The 17,035-nt window shown below is 50.5% G+C and overlaps 1 protein-coding gene across 4 annotated transcripts; it reads right to left on the reverse strand.

Moving 5' to 3' along the window:
• Nucleotides 1-1,220: 1,220 nt before the first annotated feature.
• Nucleotides 1,221-16,634, reverse strand: LOC104359464 (acyl-CoA dehydrogenase short chain). 4 transcript variants are annotated; one of them, XM_033001355.2, is made up of 13 exons: nucleotides 16,432-16,634; nucleotides 15,415-15,528; nucleotides 14,805-14,916; nucleotides 14,400-14,572; nucleotides 8,519-8,682; nucleotides 6,699-6,848; nucleotides 6,395-6,506; nucleotides 5,847-5,998; nucleotides 5,399-5,569; nucleotides 3,980-4,117; nucleotides 3,595-3,690; nucleotides 3,223-3,279; nucleotides 1,221-2,595 (listed from the first exon to the last, which is right to left on the reverse strand). In XM_033001355.2, exons 4-13 carry the CDS (start codon nucleotides 14,527-14,529, stop codon nucleotides 2,443-2,445), a joined length of 1,323 nt encoding a protein of 440 aa, XP_032857246.1. In that variant the 5' UTR covers nucleotides 14,530-14,572; nucleotides 14,805-14,916; nucleotides 15,415-15,528; nucleotides 16,432-16,634; the 3' UTR covers nucleotides 1,221-2,442. The 4 variants fall into 4 exon arrangements, with proteins under 4 accessions (XP_032857246.1, XP_032857247.2, XP_042661146.1 ...); XM_033001356.2 differs by lacking the exon at nucleotides 16,432-16,634 and adding an exon at nucleotides 16,050-16,281; XM_042805212.1 differs by lacking the exons at nucleotides 14,400-14,572; nucleotides 14,805-14,916; nucleotides 15,415-15,528; nucleotides 16,432-16,634 and adding an exon at nucleotides 8,964-9,078.
• Nucleotides 16,635-17,035: the final 401 nt, after the last annotated feature.

Raw genomic sequence — 17,035 nt, forward strand, 5'->3', positions numbered from 1 at the left:
TCTTAAGATGATCCTGGGAACCTGACTGGCATGCTGTGCCTAGACCAGTGAGTTTTGATCAGCTCCACCCTTTTTGTAATTTGATGATGTGCTGTGTAATTTGATCCAGACTGTAGCAGAGGTGCAGCACTCAGCAAGTTAGCATCAAGGATGCAGTTGTTAGCCAGGTCAGCTGTTGTACTGATGTCAGAGCGAGGAAGCTGCTTGTTGATGAGGCAGGCAGTGGGTGATCCAGACATGCCCCAAAGCAGGCTCTGGTCAGGGGGGCAGCAGCCGGGCTCTGCAGCAACAGTCAATTACTTGATACTGTCCCCATATTCTCTGCAGAAGTACCACATGGGAGGTGGCACACCCAGTTTGCTGTGGGTTCTTCTCGTGTGTTCTGTCAGCTGAGGTGTTCATGGCTGTTCTCCCCCTCAGGTCAGCCGTGGTACCGCGCTCTGCTCTGGAGAAGCTACCATCAGCTAGGGCTGGTGGGCGGCAGAGGAGTGATGTTGAAGAGGAGCAGGCTGAAAGTGCTGGCAGTTCAGTAAAGCAGATCTAAGAGCAGCCGTTAGATGAAGAGAGGGGAAACAGTGTCGCAGGCACGGCCGAAGAATGACTGACTGCTCTGGGCTACTGGGGAGTCAGCTGGATCTCAGCACACAAGGTCAGTGAAGACGAACACCAAAGAGTAACTCTGCAGTCCTGAAGCACTAACTGCTTTGCAGGGAGCAGCCCTACAGCTCCTGCTCTATCTGAGCAGCTGCAAGAAACATAAAATAATCACTTTCTCCTACACAATCTTAGAAATGAGCCTTCAGCAATCATCAGAGGTGATAAGGGCTGAAATCAAGTTAGAAAAGTCTCTCCTAGAAACCCTCCATAATTTACAGCACATTCATGGTCATTAGAATGGTTTTCCAGTAGAAGTACTCCTGTTGGAAGCAGTGCCTGGCTCTGCTTCTGTTAATCCATCCCTTGGTTTGCAAGAGCTGCAAGGAGAAATTCAAGGCTTGAAGACTTTTCCCCCAACATGCAGTTGCCCTCTAGCGATCTGCAAAGGGATTACCTTGCTGGAACGTCTGCACTAGCAAACACCCTCTGCACCTCAGAGCCATGTCGGTATTTCACTGCTGTGTGCAGGCCCTGGTGGTTTATGCTTCTGCGTCTTGTGACTGGAAAAAAACATTCTAAATTAATTCCTATTTGCATTAAAAAAAGAAAGTAGGGACTGGTGATCCTTTAAAATCAGGTTTTATTTGTCTTCTCTGCTCTCTTATGTATCGTAGAATCCTGCTGTATTTCTCTCCACACACATCTAAATAAATGTCACCACAGGAAAATAACCTTTTACCTCTAGTGTACTTGTCCTTTGGAGAAGGGGGCGGACCACACAGGCTCTAGTCTTAATCCTCTCCATCTTTTCCCGAGTTTAGAGCTTTGCTTTTTGGCTGTTGAGTCTTCTAAAAGTTAATTTCATGCCAAAGATAACTGATTGAGGATATGTGCTACTGCTAAAGCTTCCTGGTAAGGTTTTGTGTCATCTGTTCACTTCCTCCTTGTTGCCCAAAACATGTAGAGATTAAAGGTTGTTACTGTCACTTCATGCACTTTCTTTCCTGTTGTGTAGTTGTTATAGTAAAAGCAGCTTTCGGAGCAGAGGTTTTTTGGTGTTTGATTTGCAATAAAAAAAACCAAAACCAGTCTTGGGCATTGCAGCTTTGCTGTCCTCCGGTTTTATGCTACATCCGTAAGTGGCTGAGCAAGCAGGCTGCTGGGCACTGCTGGGCAAGCGCGAGGGGATTTCCTGACCTTTGTTTTTATGCCTCCAGGGCCAGCAGCCAGGGCCTGCACCAAGAGCCCTCTGTGTGTCAGCCAAACCTCTGCCCTCCTGTCGGCTCCCCTCCTGCTGAAAGGGGGTAGAGCGCACTGCTGCCACAGCTACACTGCACAGCCCGTAGCCAAGGAGGAGCTCACACACAGCTGTGTCCCACCCCTGCAATTCATTAACACCTGATCAGAAGAGGCAGGGGAACCTGCAGCCTGGAACAGGGCCCAGGGGTCACCTCTCCCTCTGCCTCTAACGTTGACTCTGGTTATCCAGTACCATGGAGTGACCCATTTTGGCAAAACAGGCAGTGGCTGGGAAGTGCTCAAGGAGAGCTGCTGACTTCACTGAACAGCAAAGTCATTTTGCTGCTACCAAACCAAAGCAATGCTCCAGTTTAGGAGAAGACCTACGCTCCCCACCAGGGACAGGTTGCCACCTCCCTCCCGCACTTACAGCTGTCACTTACAAATGTAGATACAGCCCTCCATGCGCTGTACTTTGTCCCAAGAAGAATCAGCACATTTTAACAAGGTCAGTTACTCATTGGTGAGAAAAACTTCCACCATTAGCCTCATTCAAGAGGGCCAAGACCCAATCACTGTTGTGCAGGGTTACTCTAGCTGGCTGCTTCAGCTACGGTAGGCCTTCAGCAGTTGACCAGCTATCACCAGTCTTTGGATCTCACTGGTCCCCTCATAGATTTCGGTGATACGAGCGTCACGGTAATGGCGTTCTGCTGGCATCTCTGTCACGTAGCCCATCCCGCCCAAGATCTGGATAGCCTGAAACAAGGTAGCAGGTTTGAAAGGAAGCAGGATCGAGGAATTTGTTTTCTATAGAACACAGCCACCTTAAAAGGAGCAAAGTCCACTGCAGCCGTAACTGGGGGGACACATGGGGCTGGCTGCAGCCCATCTGCAATCAGGAATAAACAAGGTTTGAGCTGGGCAAGAGCAATACTGATGGCCCAGAGAGAGAATGAATCCCTTCAGCAGTATCTGTTAGTGATCTGTGTTCAGCTAAGACACTTTCATTAAGGACAGGAAAAAGTAATACAAACACCAGAGGTCCTGCTCCATTTGCTCACGATGTTGCAAATGGAGTAACAAGCCCTGGCTGGTGCACCCATGCTCACTCCCCCATCCCACTCAGAACTCTAACCCTGCCCTGGACAGCACCAGGCACAAGAGGACTATAATAATACAGCTGCCACAGGCCAGCATGAAATCCCTGCCCGCTCCCACCCAGGAAGATGGCTGTGCTAACCAGCTTCAGCTATAGGGGTTGGTTCGTTTTTTTTTTAAAAAATAATCTAGTACATTCCACCCCACCTTCCCCAAGCATTTGTGTGACAACACAACCTCCCTTTCAGCATGCTGTACACCAGAGATACCAGCTGAAGTAGTTACCTGATGTGCGATGGCCGTTGCAGCTTCTGATGCAGCCAGTTTGGCCATTGCCGCCTCCTTTGGGGAAGGAAAACATCACTGAGGGTGCAGCTACCACAAAAAGGACCAGCTCACTTGCACAAGGAGCTGGAACGCTGACAGACCAGCTGTGCACAGTGACAGGCCTGAGCACTGGTGCCAGCAGCTAACGCCAGGACTGGGCCCAGGTGGCTGCCTGAGGAGAGGCAGAGCCCCAGAGCTGCTGGTGGGTTAAACACCACCAGTGCTGGCCGGGCAAGCGCTGCACGCAGCGATGCCATACGTCACCGTGCGGTGTTCTTGCCTTGAGCCTGTGCTGCTGTCACTGCCAGACCACTGCAAGGCTGGAAATACCTTTGTGAAGGGCTTCCCGTTGTCTTTCAGCATAGCAGCTCTCCAGGTCAGCAAGCGCGCACCCTCCAACGCCACAGCCATATCTGCTAGCTTAAACTGCAACGACAGACACTGCCTTTGTCCCAGGTGGCAGCCTCTGCCTGCACAAGAACACACAGCACAAGCCTCCCACCCCCGAGGCCAGTATTGCTGGAAAAGAAGCGCCTCCATCCCAGCAATCACTTTTAAGTGGTGTTTGAAACAGACTGTTACCCCGTTTATCCCAGACAGTCCAAAGTTCACTCTGTGCCTGAAGCTGCGCCTGAGAGCCCCTGTGAACTTTCCACCAGCACCAGCAATGTTTGGAACTATCCCATCCACCTCGTACACCTTGTACACCTCGTACCTGCACTGCCTGGAGCTTTGTGATGGGCGACCCAAAGGCCATTCTCTTTTCAGCATAATCCACAGCACAGTCCAGAGCTGCCTGTGCTATTCCAAGAGCCTGTGAGGCAATACCAATCCGTCCTCCATCCAAAGTTTGCTGAGAAAGACACAAAATATATGTGTTAAGTCAAGTCATGCTTGATCAAAAATAGTACACTCGCACTTCTGGTCTTGCTGGGAAGCTGCTGTAGCCTTAGTGTCCTCTGGTGAGACACCTCCTTCCTTGATTCAGAATATTCCCAGTTACAGGAATAGAAAGACATAAAATGTACTGGGCACTGCAGAGAGAGGCAAAGGGTACAAGAAGGAAAGCAGAAAGGAGAGATATTGCTGGTTAACTGGGGAAAAAAAAGAGGGGATGCCAAATAAGGGAAATGGCACAACAAGAAGCATCTGTTCTGGAAAAGGCTGAGAAGAGCCCTCCAGCTAGACCCCCGGCTCACTGTGCAGCTGTTTTAACTAAAAAGAACAAAAACCAAAAAATTGAAATCTCATCAATTTTCCTCTTTGCCCTCATCATTAGTACACACACTGAAGCATTTTTCAAAATGACTAGTGAACTGAGTCAATAACCTGACTTACCTCAAACAGCTGCCCATTAGTTTTTTAACTGATTCCCTGCCTCCCCATGCACAGGAAAAATTCACAGCACAGTGAGAAAAGGCTTCACCTGCTCAGTCCTGAGCTGAAAGGCTTAAAGCGGTTGGTGATGGGTGGGTTCTTTTAGTTCTGGACATAATGCAGTGGGCTGTTCTCCAGGGAGCTCAGCCTTTTTCAAAAAGCCAGGCCAACAAACGGTGTTTTGCCCCTACAGCGAGAGCAATGAACACCTCCGAGGGGTAGCGCATCCCTGCAGGGAACACACTGTTCCTCAGCTGCCTGGCCCCTCCTTGAACGTCACACACACGTGCTGTAACTCAGATTTCATCCCCCTTTAGACACTATACAGATGTTGACCTGGGCCTCCAGGACAGCTCTTCCCTGCCACAGTATTTAGGGAAAAATTCCATGTTTTCCCTTTATTGACAGGTACAAACTAGAGGAATAGAGAGGTGGGAAAGGAGAAAAATTAAAGTACACCACCCCTGCTGACACACCATCTCAGGAGCATCAGCATTCCTTCATCTGTGAACTGCTACATTGCATCTACAATAAAAGTGCTGTCAAGGACCTATGGTAAATTAATGATTCATCAAGCTCTAGGAATGATTTCTCCCATGCTGTCAACAGGGGTCAACTGGTTAATATTACACAGAACAGCTTATGCTAGTAGTGGTTCTCACCAAAGAGATCATAAGTCTAAAAATGGGTTTGAAAATGGTAACCTTGAGAACTACAGCTTTACACAACCACAGCTGCACCGCGCTCCATCTCTTACCATGGCAATACTGAAGCCCATTCCCAGCTGCCCCAGTAGGTTGGCCTTGGGTATCCGACAGTCCTCAAATATCAGGTTGGCTGTGGAAGAGGCTCGGATTCCCAACTTGTCTTCTTTCTTCCCCAGTGACAGCCCAGCAGTTGGCATGGGAACCAGGAATGCACTAATACCCTGCAAGAAGACCCAAACTCTTAGGAACGGTGCCAACTTCGCACTTCCGTGGCTGTCAACAGGCTTCCTCCAAACATTTTTCACAGGAGCCACACATCTAGGTAACCAGAAGGGAAGGGAGAGGTGAGACACAACAAAGCCAGCACACATCAGTCTCTCCTCTGCTCAATGCCTGCATGGCTCTGAACACCGAGTCCTCAGAGCCTTTTCAAAGTGCTTCTCCTGCCCAACTCCTTCACTCCTGCCCATTTTTCCTGACTGACCCAAATCAACCCACCTTGTGCTTCAGGGATTTATCCGTCGTAGCAAACACCACGGTGGCTGAGGCGTCCCAGGCGTTGGTGATCCAGGCCTTGGTGCCATTCAGAACCCACTCGTCGCCATCCAGGCGTGCCACCGTGGATGCCGCACCCGCGTCACTGCCGTTTCCTGAGCAAGGCACCAGCAAACAAAACTCAGGCAATCAGTGGCAGCCTGGGGCACAAACGCACCCCCCGCCCACACCCCTCTGGCAGCTCTTGTAACTGTGGTTGGCTCAGCACTGTCCCACCCAGCAGACCCAAACAGGAAGGTAAAGGCCCATGTGTCTAAGGTGTGTCCATCTCCAGAGCTCTGACTCATACAGAGGGGATGAAAATTTCCAGCACGGACTGTGGGGATGGCAGTTAATACCCTGGGCACTGAGACTTCATTTACACAGAATTGTTGTAAACTACTTTTCTACAAACAGTTACAATTTCACAAACCTAAAGTCCATCTTAAACCTGACAAAGGCAAGAAGCTACCCTACGTTCTTTGCAACAGAAAGGGTAACAGTCACATCACCTGGTTCACTAAGGGCAAAACATCCGATTTTCTCTCCACCAGTGAAGGGTGCAATCCACTTGTGCTTCTGCTCTTCAGAGCCAAACTTGAGTATTGGCCCTAAATACAGAGACTTCAAGAATTGCGAGGGGAGTTAGTGCCTCTTGAACGTACAAGTAACTCCCTAATGTCCAAGTGCTCTCCAACACACCAGAACCCACCACAGGAACAGATCCCGCCTCTCCCAAACACCCCTCTCCAATAACCCCCCTGATCCCCACCTCGGTTCCACGCGTGTCCCCCACACACAACCCGAGACACTCACATTATTGACGCTGACAATGACGCCCGTGGACGCGCAGCCCCTGCTGATCTCCTCCACGGCAATGGAATAGGCCAGGTAGTCGAGGCCAGCTCCTTTGTACTGCTCCGGCACATCCATAGCCAGCAGCCCTAAGGCACCCATCTTCTTCACCTTCACGGAAGCAATGGAGAGGTAAGATCCTCTGTGCCACCCGTGTCCCAGCAAATACATGCAGACAGACGAAGATAAAAGACGGGTCATAGCAGGGCTACACACAATTTCTGGTGAAATGGGAATCTGACTGTACAAACTGACAGGTGTCCCCAGGTCTCGATGACTTCATCAAGAGTTATACACAGTCACTGATGCCTAAGACGAGGCTCTTGCTTCCTTAAAGAGCTCTCTTCAGTACTGGGAAGGAGGGAGCCTTATGAAGGTGAACTAGGGAGACACAACCCCACCAGCATTTCCTCAGTCTCCCACCAAAGCTTTTACCCTTGCACATCTCCTGTCAGTAGGAAGCTCTCAGTGGGAAATCTAGCTGATAAAAATCATTAGAACTTTACCTTTGAGTCTGCTGAGCTTCAGCCTAGGACTGCACAAGGAAAGAATTTTACAGAATGAATGACCCACAGAACAGTTTGCATGAAGGTGATTTTTCATTCCCATTAAAGCCAGGTCTTGCTTCCCAGAGAATTTAATTGTTGGTTACATTCCAAATTATCCCACCCCAAGTTCCTCAGCTGCATCCCTGGCTTCTTAACCATAGGCTCTTCAGAGCACCAACTGTCTCACTCCAAGTCTCTTGTTAACATTTGGCAACATAAAATAAAAGCTTTCCTCTGTTTTTATATTTAAGATGTCAAGATTTTGGTGTTGCAGAAATAAGCATGTTACCAGCCTCTGCTTGGTTTAAGAGGAACCACAAGGAATCTTTAAATAAATATTTTCCCTCCTGTATGGCACCCAAAACACTTATCCTTCATATCAAATCCAGAGGATGAACAAAAGACAGCAACTAGTTCTATCTATTTTGCTTTATCTTAATAAACACTGCATCTTGAATTTTCCCCTACACATTCAAGTGAAAAGACTCAAAATCAAATGTAAAATTCTCAGGTAAGAACAGTAAAGTATTTTCTTCCTTAGAGTATGACTTTCCTGGCTGTCTTCCTTACCCCTTAAAAGAAAGAGAGGTGTGTGACAAAACTGGCATGCCTCTGACTGTGCTTGCTTGGAGCCTTTTGGCTAATGTAACAGTATATACTTTTCTGGAGCTCAGTATTTCATTGCAATGAAACAGGTGTTAGTCTGCTCAATGCGGCACAGAACGTACTGCTGCGTCTGTACTGCCTTCCACAAGAGAAATCACAGGTTTGATTGGAATCTCAATTTCTTCATAGCCCCAGAGAATGACCAACATGCACCTCCTCTATCCTGATCATTTCACCATCTGAAATGCAGTCAGGTCACCTACGCTTCTTCATTGTAAAACATTTTTATGATTATGTGTAGTTTATACGAGTATTTCACTAATTTTGTAAGTAAGTCAGTTGTATTGCAGCCCCCAGGAAAGCCAGTAAGAGAACTGAAAACTCAACGGTACTAAAGCCAGATACACAAAAACGCAAGAGCTCAGAATGTCCTGCAGGTATTACAACCTCCACACTCAAAGGACTTCACCTGCAGCGGGTCTAAACTTCAAATTTCTACTAAGCCAGAGCTTAATGCACATTTTGCTTCAGGCCCAGGCGGTCCTGCCGCAGCAGCGGAGGGGAGTTGGGCTCTGACCGCGCCAGCCCGCCGCCCAGTGCCCAGCGCCCGGCGGGGGCAGCACGCACCTGCTCGGCCGGGAAGCGGTGTTCCTTATCCAGCTGAGCTGCGAGAGGCATCAGCTCCTTTTCTGCGAAGTCCCGGCACGTCTGCCGCAGCATCTGGTGGGTTTCTGGCAGTTCCGCTGTCTGGTACACCGTGTGCAGCCGGCGGAGGCACCCGAAGGCCAGTGCTGGAAGGAAAGGAATGGAATGAAGTGTCGTTGTTTCCCTTCACGCCGGGGGAGCGGCTCGAAGGCCGCCCCGGAGGGGCCCTGTCCCCCAGCACCGCGGCGCAGCTGAAGGGCGGCACCGCCCGGCCGCGGCTGAGGGAACCCGCCTCAGGCCCTGAAGGGCACCGGGGCACCGCCTCCCGCGCAGGCCGCGGCTGTTTCCCCCCCCGCCCTCGCGTACCCCGCAGCCCCCCGAGCAGCCGCGGCGGAGCGGGGCCGAGCCCCGAGCCCGGCGGCCTCACCCCTGGGCGCCCCGCCGCCGCGGGCCACCGCCGCCAGCCCCGCCGCCATTCCCGCCGCGCCTCGCCTGAGGGGAGCGCCGCGCAGGGGAGAGCGCGCATGCGCGAGGGCTGGGGGTAGCGCCCGCTGCCGGCCCCGGGCCCCGCGGCTGCCGGCCCCGGGCCCCGCCCCCGCCGCCCCCAGGCCCCGCCCCCCGCGACCGGACAGCGCCTGTGCGAAAACAGGAGGTTTCCTTTATTACTATTGCTGGTGACAAAATAACGTTTATACAAATACATCGTCAGGCGGGCACCGCGCCGCGGAGGGCAGGGGGGCCGGCGGCACCGTGCTGGGAGCCGGAGAGGCAAGGGGCAGGGCCAGCACGGCCGCCGGAGGAGGAGTGCCCGAAGGGGACAGCACGGAGAGGTCGACGCACCAGCAGCCCAAAGGCCACACTGTGAGATACAAAATACGTGTCCTGTAATAGCACTGAGACCCAGGCAGAGGGAGAGGGGGGTTGCTGGTGTTCGTTTTTCCCTTTGCCGCAGAGGAAGAGGTGGTGACTCCGCCAGGCAGCCGTCCCTTAGCTCTGTCCTCATCATAAAACGACAGGGAGAGGGCAGTGGTCGAGTCTGAGGGTTACATGCTCTGGGGTAGCACAAGGCTCAGTACCTCGATGTGACAGGACAGCAGGGCAGAAGACAAACACTGGGAACCAGCTGAAGAGGATGAGCTGAGAAGCAGTTACCACATTTGGACCTTACTGCTTCAACCGCCGTGACCTCCCTCATTCATTTCTGACTTCTAAACACTTGTTTTATTCTTCATGAATGCTCAGAGAAGTGGAATAAACATCCTCAAGCACCAGAGAGGACGCTGCTGGTTCTCTGCAGCAAGAGACATTGAAAATCCTAAGGAAAACACACAAAGGAAGACAATTCCTACCAAAAATGGAGGACAAGGACAGTAGTAGCTGGTCCATACAATAAGAGATGACCTTCCTTCGCAAAGTGCAGCGTGTATTCCTCAGTCAGTCATGAAAACAGCTGTCCAGGAAGCTTGCTTGCATGGATCCAAAGCACTCATCTTGAAAATGTGAAAAAGAGGTCCTGGTGCTAAGAAGACAAATACTGCAAAGACTTAGCATGGGTTTGTGGGTTTGGTCCGTTTTTTTGTGAGAGCAGAACACAGTATGATCCCAAATCTTTTCTCTTTTCAACTCAGCACAAGACACGAGAGAAGCTGTCTGCACAGATACCTTTTCCCTTGCTCAGACTTCAAACAATCACTGAAAGCATCTCTTTTGCATTCAGCGCCTGGCTAGGACAAACCATCCACCTGACAAGGATGAGATCCTGCTGGAATTTCTTCCTAGCTCACTGGCACAAGTAGCTTTGACCCATCATTAAAGCATGAGAGCACACAATCCAGAAGGATGATGCTCTGTTAAACTATGTTTACCAAAGACATCATCCATGCCACAAAGACCTTTTACAGAAAGCATCTAAGAGAAAAGGAAACCATAGGGAAGCAGCTGAAGTGGGGACAGGAGTTTGGAAATCCCTGACTTTTTGGATTACAGTCAACTTTTTCAGTGCTGGGTTGCCCTCTTGTAGGGACTTTTTTCTGCAGCACACTTTTTGGGCAAAGACCTTCTAATTTGGCAAAGCAAATTCAGCTAGAAACTGAGGGATGCTACTGCTGCCTGCAAGTCTTCCAATTTTCCTCCAGTTTTCCTTTTCTTATGTCCGAAAAGCTGATACATTCATCCATGAGAAGGCAACAGCCTCAATGTTTTTTTTCTCATCACTGCTGGCAGAGGTAATGACTAAAGGCAGGAATCCACTTTCCTGTAAGCATCAAATGCCTCATTTACATTTGGCAGAGTGCTCTCCTGCTGTCAGTCACATTCTGCAACGCAGCGGCTAGATGGCACCCACACCCCTACAAATACCCCGACTGCGCAGCGCTGCACGCTGACTCCTACAAACAGCTCACACAAACTGGTATGCACTCATACAGTAATTTCTGCTGCTCGCTCTGGCAACAGTCCATCTTCCTTTTAAGAACCTTTACGCAGTGACACAGAAAACAGATGGGAATCATCACACCCATAAGAAAAGCAAGAGGTTGCTCCATGCAGAAAATGTGATAAAAGTAACATTTCAAGGCACCTGGATTTATACTACATATAAATTCAGCTCAATATGCTAAAATTTCCCAGGGAATAACTGGTAGGCTCTGCAGACACTATCCTGAGCATCTCAGAACACTTCAGGATGAAAAACACACTTCCAGGCAATTCTGCCTTGTCACAAGTAACTTCCAGCAAAACAAATGTTTCCCACCCTACCAGCACAGCACGAAGCCTTCTGAAGACAATCACTGCAAGAGGCTTCTCAAGCTCCACCTTACAAGCAGCTTTAACTGATTCCGAAATAACTAAACAAGATTGCTTAAGTGCCTTTGGAGATGCTGGAGGGGATTGATGGTAGCAGAATTGTTCTTCATCTTTCAACCACGCAGACCCTGCCCCTCTGCATTCCCAAGACATTTGTTGTGGTTGCTCTTGATTAATGCTCCACCCAGAACAGGTCATTTGTTGTGGTTAATCATAATTAAGTATCTTCCCAAGAGCTGGAGATTCTTTCATGGCTATCACCCCACATACTCTCACTGCTTACCCTGATGCCAGCTGATCCTCTATGCCAAAGTTAATACCATTAATCTGCAAGGTAAAGGCAGTGGTTTCTTATTGCTGTCTACGCATTAAGAGGCTCCAGGCTGTAATGCCCACCCCACTTAATCCTGATAAAACATAAACTGTGTTGAATCTTACTTAACACAACAGGTAATCAACTCTACCAAGGAGTTAGGTTTCAACTGTCTCAAGGAACAAATGGAACTAATACTAGCAAATGTCTCTAAGTCTAGATACAACCTAACTCCCAGGTACAAGAGATATAACTGACCAGCTCAGTGAGGGACAGAAAAAAATGCCAGCCTTGACAGCCAGCAAAATAGGCAGAAAAGGGTTTTGTTAGCTGAGATTTTGCACGGTCAGGAGTTGGGCCCCAGCATAGCTGCTGGGAAGACACGGGTCTCCTCTTCCCACTGCATCATGCTATTTCCTATCTTCAGAACCCAAACTGTGAAGTACACCCTCTGCTCTGTCGGTAACTACCCTGGCAGAACTTCCTAAACCATAAATAAGCAGATAAGTAGGCAAAGCAGTGATGGGAACTCAAACAATTAAAAAGAGAATCACATAAACTCTCACTTTGCAAGAATCCCACTCCATAACACTGAGTGATCTGACCTAGGAAGCTTTTAGCTAATACCTCAACTGAAACAAAGCAAATGAGCTGGTAACACCACCGTCTCTCCTTCCAGCACCTCTGACAGATCATTCAGGTTTAAAAGCATAGAGAGATTGAAGCCTAGGAAGCTCTGCTTCCTACACATTTTTCAAGTGATTTTCCACATTCTCCCTTTTTCCTCTAAGCCCTACCAGACTGACACCTCCCCTCCACCCCAGCTAGACTGACAATGTGCTGTCAATCTAAAAAGCAATATATTCTGCAGCAAGAGCCAAAATTCCTACACAAAAGGAAGCATGAGAAATGGTAAATATAGTATTAACTTCAGCTCTAAGTTTGACCCCTGAGCTCCAAAATGCAGCAATCCACTCACAAGAGCTCAAACAGAAATGCTATCAGACTGACTCAGTGACCAACCTGGATAAAGCCGCTTTTCCCCCTCCCCCCATCTCATATCTCTAGTGAAACCTCTGGCAAGACACAGATTAAACTGTTCTCAGGGGCAGCTCAGGCCCCTGGAGGCAGAAGGAAGATTCCTGCACTGCTTAGAGGCTGAATTAGTCTCTTATTGTATCCTTCCCATTGAAGAACATTGGGATGCACCCTAAAAAGCAATGTCAGCCATGCTACAAACTAATGCACTGTGCACTAAAGAGATGATCTATCCAACTGAAGAAGAGATCTGCTCTTCAGACATCACTGGCTACTTGAAGGGGTAAAATTTCCTGCTAAGAAATAGCTTACTCAACCTGACCTCTTGGAAGAGAGTAGTCACCTAATAGGTGAAACATCAGAAGCACTAAAGGTGCAACCTAACTATAAAGACTGTAACAGCAAGAATTTTCTAACAGTGCCTCTGATCCATGACCTAACCAAGGTACCAGAAGGTAACCAGAAATAGAGAATGAGAGGCAGGATACGTTGAGTGTTGGATAGAGAAGTGTTGCAGGGAGATTTCCTTTACTTTCATGAGCTGTCGTCTTTGCTTCTTGTTTTCAGCCTCATGCAAGGAGAAAAGGTTTGGCAAGAAGCCTTCTTGCACGAGACAGCAACTCCAGTCCACTCCTGGACATGTGGAACGGTCAACAGCATCACAGCATCCAGTGGACACAGAATGATTACTGTCCTCCATTGTAAGCATAGTCGGCCTTGTTGTGCATAATCAACTTGTTGTCCACAAAGTAAAAGCTGTCTGAGCGGGTCTCGTATGGATTTTCAACCATCAGACGGACTGTGAAAGAGAAAACTCAATTACATTCAAAAGCCTGCCACACTCCACTGGACAGCACAAGCTCAGACCAGAAAGGACTCTGCCACTCTGCTGGATTTACCAGGCTGATGCTCTGCCCTACCCTAATAAGAGAAGCAAACTGCGCGGCTGAGCACGCTTCAAAAGCTCTGGCCTGCCCCCTCCTATTCTTCCTAGTCACAGGACAAGTGCTGTCAAAAGCAAACAAAGTGGGATTGAGTAATCTCATCCACGATGACCTTAGAAACTGTCAGAGCCACCACCAGAGCAGAGCAGCAATCACATTTTTAAGCAGAGAGATAGCAATCTGCAAATGTAAAAGCAGTGGCATACCTCACATATACACAGGCAGGGTACAAACTCTGTGCCTCCTCCTGCACCTAGGCAGCCGCAGAAGGGGGCCCATGTGCTCCTGCTCCATCCACCCCCGGAGGTCAAATATACCCTGCACAATGTACATTTGCAGAGATCTCGGTAGGCTCAAAAACACACCTGTCAGAGAAGAGCCAGTGCTGTTCCAAAGCAGGAGGCTCAAGCCCTAACAAGCAAGTGCTGAAAACAGCTGCGTGGCCACAAAGAGAACCCTTTTTCAGGGTTTTGTTATCTTCTGGGCTACACTGTTAGGCATCAGGCACGTCAGCCCTGTGACTCTGATCAGTTAAAAGCAGCCTGTGACTTGACACCACAGGTTGTCCTCGACTTTTGTTTTCAAAGAGAAATTTGCAGTGCAAATCTGCAGTTTAATCAGGGTCACACACATCTTAAACCAGGAACTATCTTGTCCTCTCCCATCCCAGTCATAACTTTTCACAAGTAGAGAGAGGGGAAAAAATGAGCACATGCACACACACAAACAAAACACAACTCGGCGTGGGAAAGGAGATACTTACTAAGGTCTTCTGAGAGCTGAGGGAATTCATAAATGTGTTCACACGTGTTCCTGCTACTGGGGATGCAGAAGCCAAAATCAAAGTCAAAGTTCTTCAGCAAGCGATCTCGGAAGTAATGTCTCTCAATCATTCGAAAGTTTGATACTGGCTTTTCTCCCACTGTGAATTCCACTCTATATGCAAAAAGTAGGAGAAGAACAGCTAAGACAACATACTTCTCTTCCTATTGGGAAGGACAGAGCCTTGGACCCGAGACTGCACAAGGATCTAAGAGATCATTCCAGAAAGAAAGACTTTGACATTCGTAGTGTAAGATGGGTTCTCTCTAGTCAGTTTTGTTACAAACTGTTAAGGGACACTTTGTAAACATCTGATTCTCCCTTCTTTCTGGGAACTCATACTCACGTTGCACCAACAGTCCGAAGACGGAGAAATGCTGGGGTGAACTGGTAACGAACAAAGCGGCCTGCACTAGCGTCCAGTTCACTACTGTCGTCTTCATCCTCATCATCTTGCTCTAGAAAACGCACCAGCTCAGAGTTATTCTGCTAATAGCATACACATAGGGTAATACTGGCTAGCGGATGTATCGTGACAAGCTGGCTGTTACTTAGGCACTGAACCTAAAGGGGTTTAATGATTGGTCTGAGACTCATACCGGCACTAAATAATAAAGATTTGCTATGACAGTTGGCGCAGCTTTGGTGGCTCTAGAGCTAAAACCACACTCAATCTCACAGGATATCCTCCCTCACAATTGCCAAAGCACATGAAAGACAGTCAGTACCATAAGCAGCCAACAAGGGAAGATTTGCAGTTGATAGTACTCCCCCATCTCATGATAATCACTTCACATTTTGAAGAGCAGGGGTAAACTCACTCCTATGCCTAAAGGAAAGGAATTCCGTCACCAGGACATACCAAAGGTTACCTTTCTGCTTGGAATTGCATGGGTCCTGCAACTCCTCAGCTTGGTAAGCCTCTCTAGCCTCCCTCCAATGTTAGGATAACCTACCTGAAGCAGATGGCTTTGCAATTTCAAATAGCACTGTTCCAGTTTCAAGGTCCCGGATCTTAAACCTGGTAAAGTCAATGTTGTAAATGTTGTCCTCAGGTTTGCATAAATAATCTAGAAGAGAGAAAAAACATACATCAAAAGATCTCTGAGCAATTACCAAAATAAGTTCTCTTTTTGCTAGACCCAGTCCATTAAGACACATACTTCAAGTTGTTTTGCAGAAGCTTCAGGAAAGCGGGACAAAACTGAGGCTAGAAGAAACAAAGGCACACTAGGTGCCAGGCAGCAGAGCAAGAAAGGGAAGGGATCGGGACAGAAAAGCAGAGATCTGCACCCCCGAGGCAAAAACAAACAGAAAAGCGAAACCTGAGAAGACCCCCAAACTTTCTGGAAGTTGTAGCGAAGCTGAAGGCAGGCATGCACTCCTCGGCCGCCTCCAGCGCACCGGCCGGCCCCGCTAACGCGGGTCGCCCGGGCTCCGCCGGCCCCGGCCGCGCAGCCCCCTCCGCCGCGGCGGCCGGAGCAGAGCGGGGAGGGCCGGGGTGTCCGCCCGGCACCGCGGGGCCCCGGCCGGGCGCCGCCGGCCCCAGGCGGCCCCTCCCCGGCGCCCGCGCTCCCCGGCCCGCGCTCACTCTCCGTCACCCGGCACAGCCCCAGGACGTGCTCGGGCCGGACGGTCTCCAGCGCCAGCAACTCGGACTCGGTCCACGGCGGCCTGGGCGCCGCGTCGGCCGAGCCGCGCCGCCCCCGCAGGCGGCCGAGCGGGCCCCCGGGTCCCGGTGGCGGCTTCTTCTCCGGCCCCGCCGCCGCCGCCGCCGCCCTCGCCTTCGAGCCGCTCATCGCGCCGCCGCCGCCAAGATGGCCGCCGCCTCCCTCCGTAGCTATGGGAGCGAGGGGCGGGGCCGCGGCGGGTCAGAGGGCGCGGGCGCTGCCTAGCAACGCGGGGAGGGCCCCGAAGCTAAGCAGGGCCCGCCGCGTACGCGTGGCCGGAGGGGAGACCCGAGCAGCGCCCACCTCCGCGGCGTCCCCGGTGCCGGGGCTGTGCGCAGCGGGCGGACGGCAGTGGGGCTGGCCGGGAGGAAAAGCTGGGAGTTACCTGAGGTAAAGAAACAGGAAAAACAAACAAACAAACCCAAACAAAGCCCCCACCCCACGCGAGCAGCACCCACTCCCCGCTGCCCCCCGGGCCGGCAGCGCTGCGAGGCACCAGCCCGCTCCCCGCTCCTGCCGCAGCACACAGGAAGGTGGGAGATCACCCCCCTCGCTGCACCGCGGGGGCAACCGGGTCTCCCGTTAATTAAATCATGGCCCAAATCCCGCAGTGCAGCGGGTAATTACTGAGAGCGGGTGTCCCCCAGAGAGCCCCGGCCTTTTTAGGGAGCGGTGGCAAGAGCTTTTCGGGAAGCAGCGGCAAGCCGGCACGGTGTCGGGGTGCACACCCCACTGCTGCCCTGAGGACACCCCGGCTGCTGTCCCCAGGGAGCTGGGGCAGTGACAGGGCTGCTCAGGGAGCACTGGTGCCCGGCCACGCTCTCCCCGGGTCAGCCAGCCTCCAGCTGTGCCACTGTCCCCCCCAGCATGCACCCCAGGGACAGTGGCAGATGTCGGACGGGTCTCC

Source organism: Tyto alba, unplaced genomic scaffold, assembly GCF_018691265.1.
Source record: "Tyto alba isolate M040663 unplaced genomic scaffold, T.alba_DEE_v4.0 Super-Scaffold_44, whole genome shotgun sequence".
Classification (NCBI taxonomy): Eukaryota; Metazoa; Chordata; class Aves; order Strigiformes; family Tytonidae; genus Tyto; species Tyto alba.

What these genes read in the sequence shown, in the direction of transcription:
- LOC104359464 (XM_033001356.2), bottom strand. Translation starts at nt 16,257, where the DNA reads ATGAGCGGCTCGAAGGCGAGGGCGGCGGCGGCGGCGGCGGGGCCGGAG. An exon ending in TGCAAAGCCATCTGCTTCAG is followed by an intron (nt 14,917 to 15,414) that starts GTAGGTTATCCT and finishes TGCGTTTTCTAG; the next exon opens with AGCAAGATGATGAGGATGAA. An exon ending in CAAAGCTCCAGGCAGTGCAG is followed by an intron (nt 3,691 to 3,979) that starts GTACGAGGTGTA and finishes CTGTCGTTGCAG; the next exon opens with TTTAAGCTAGCAGATATGGC.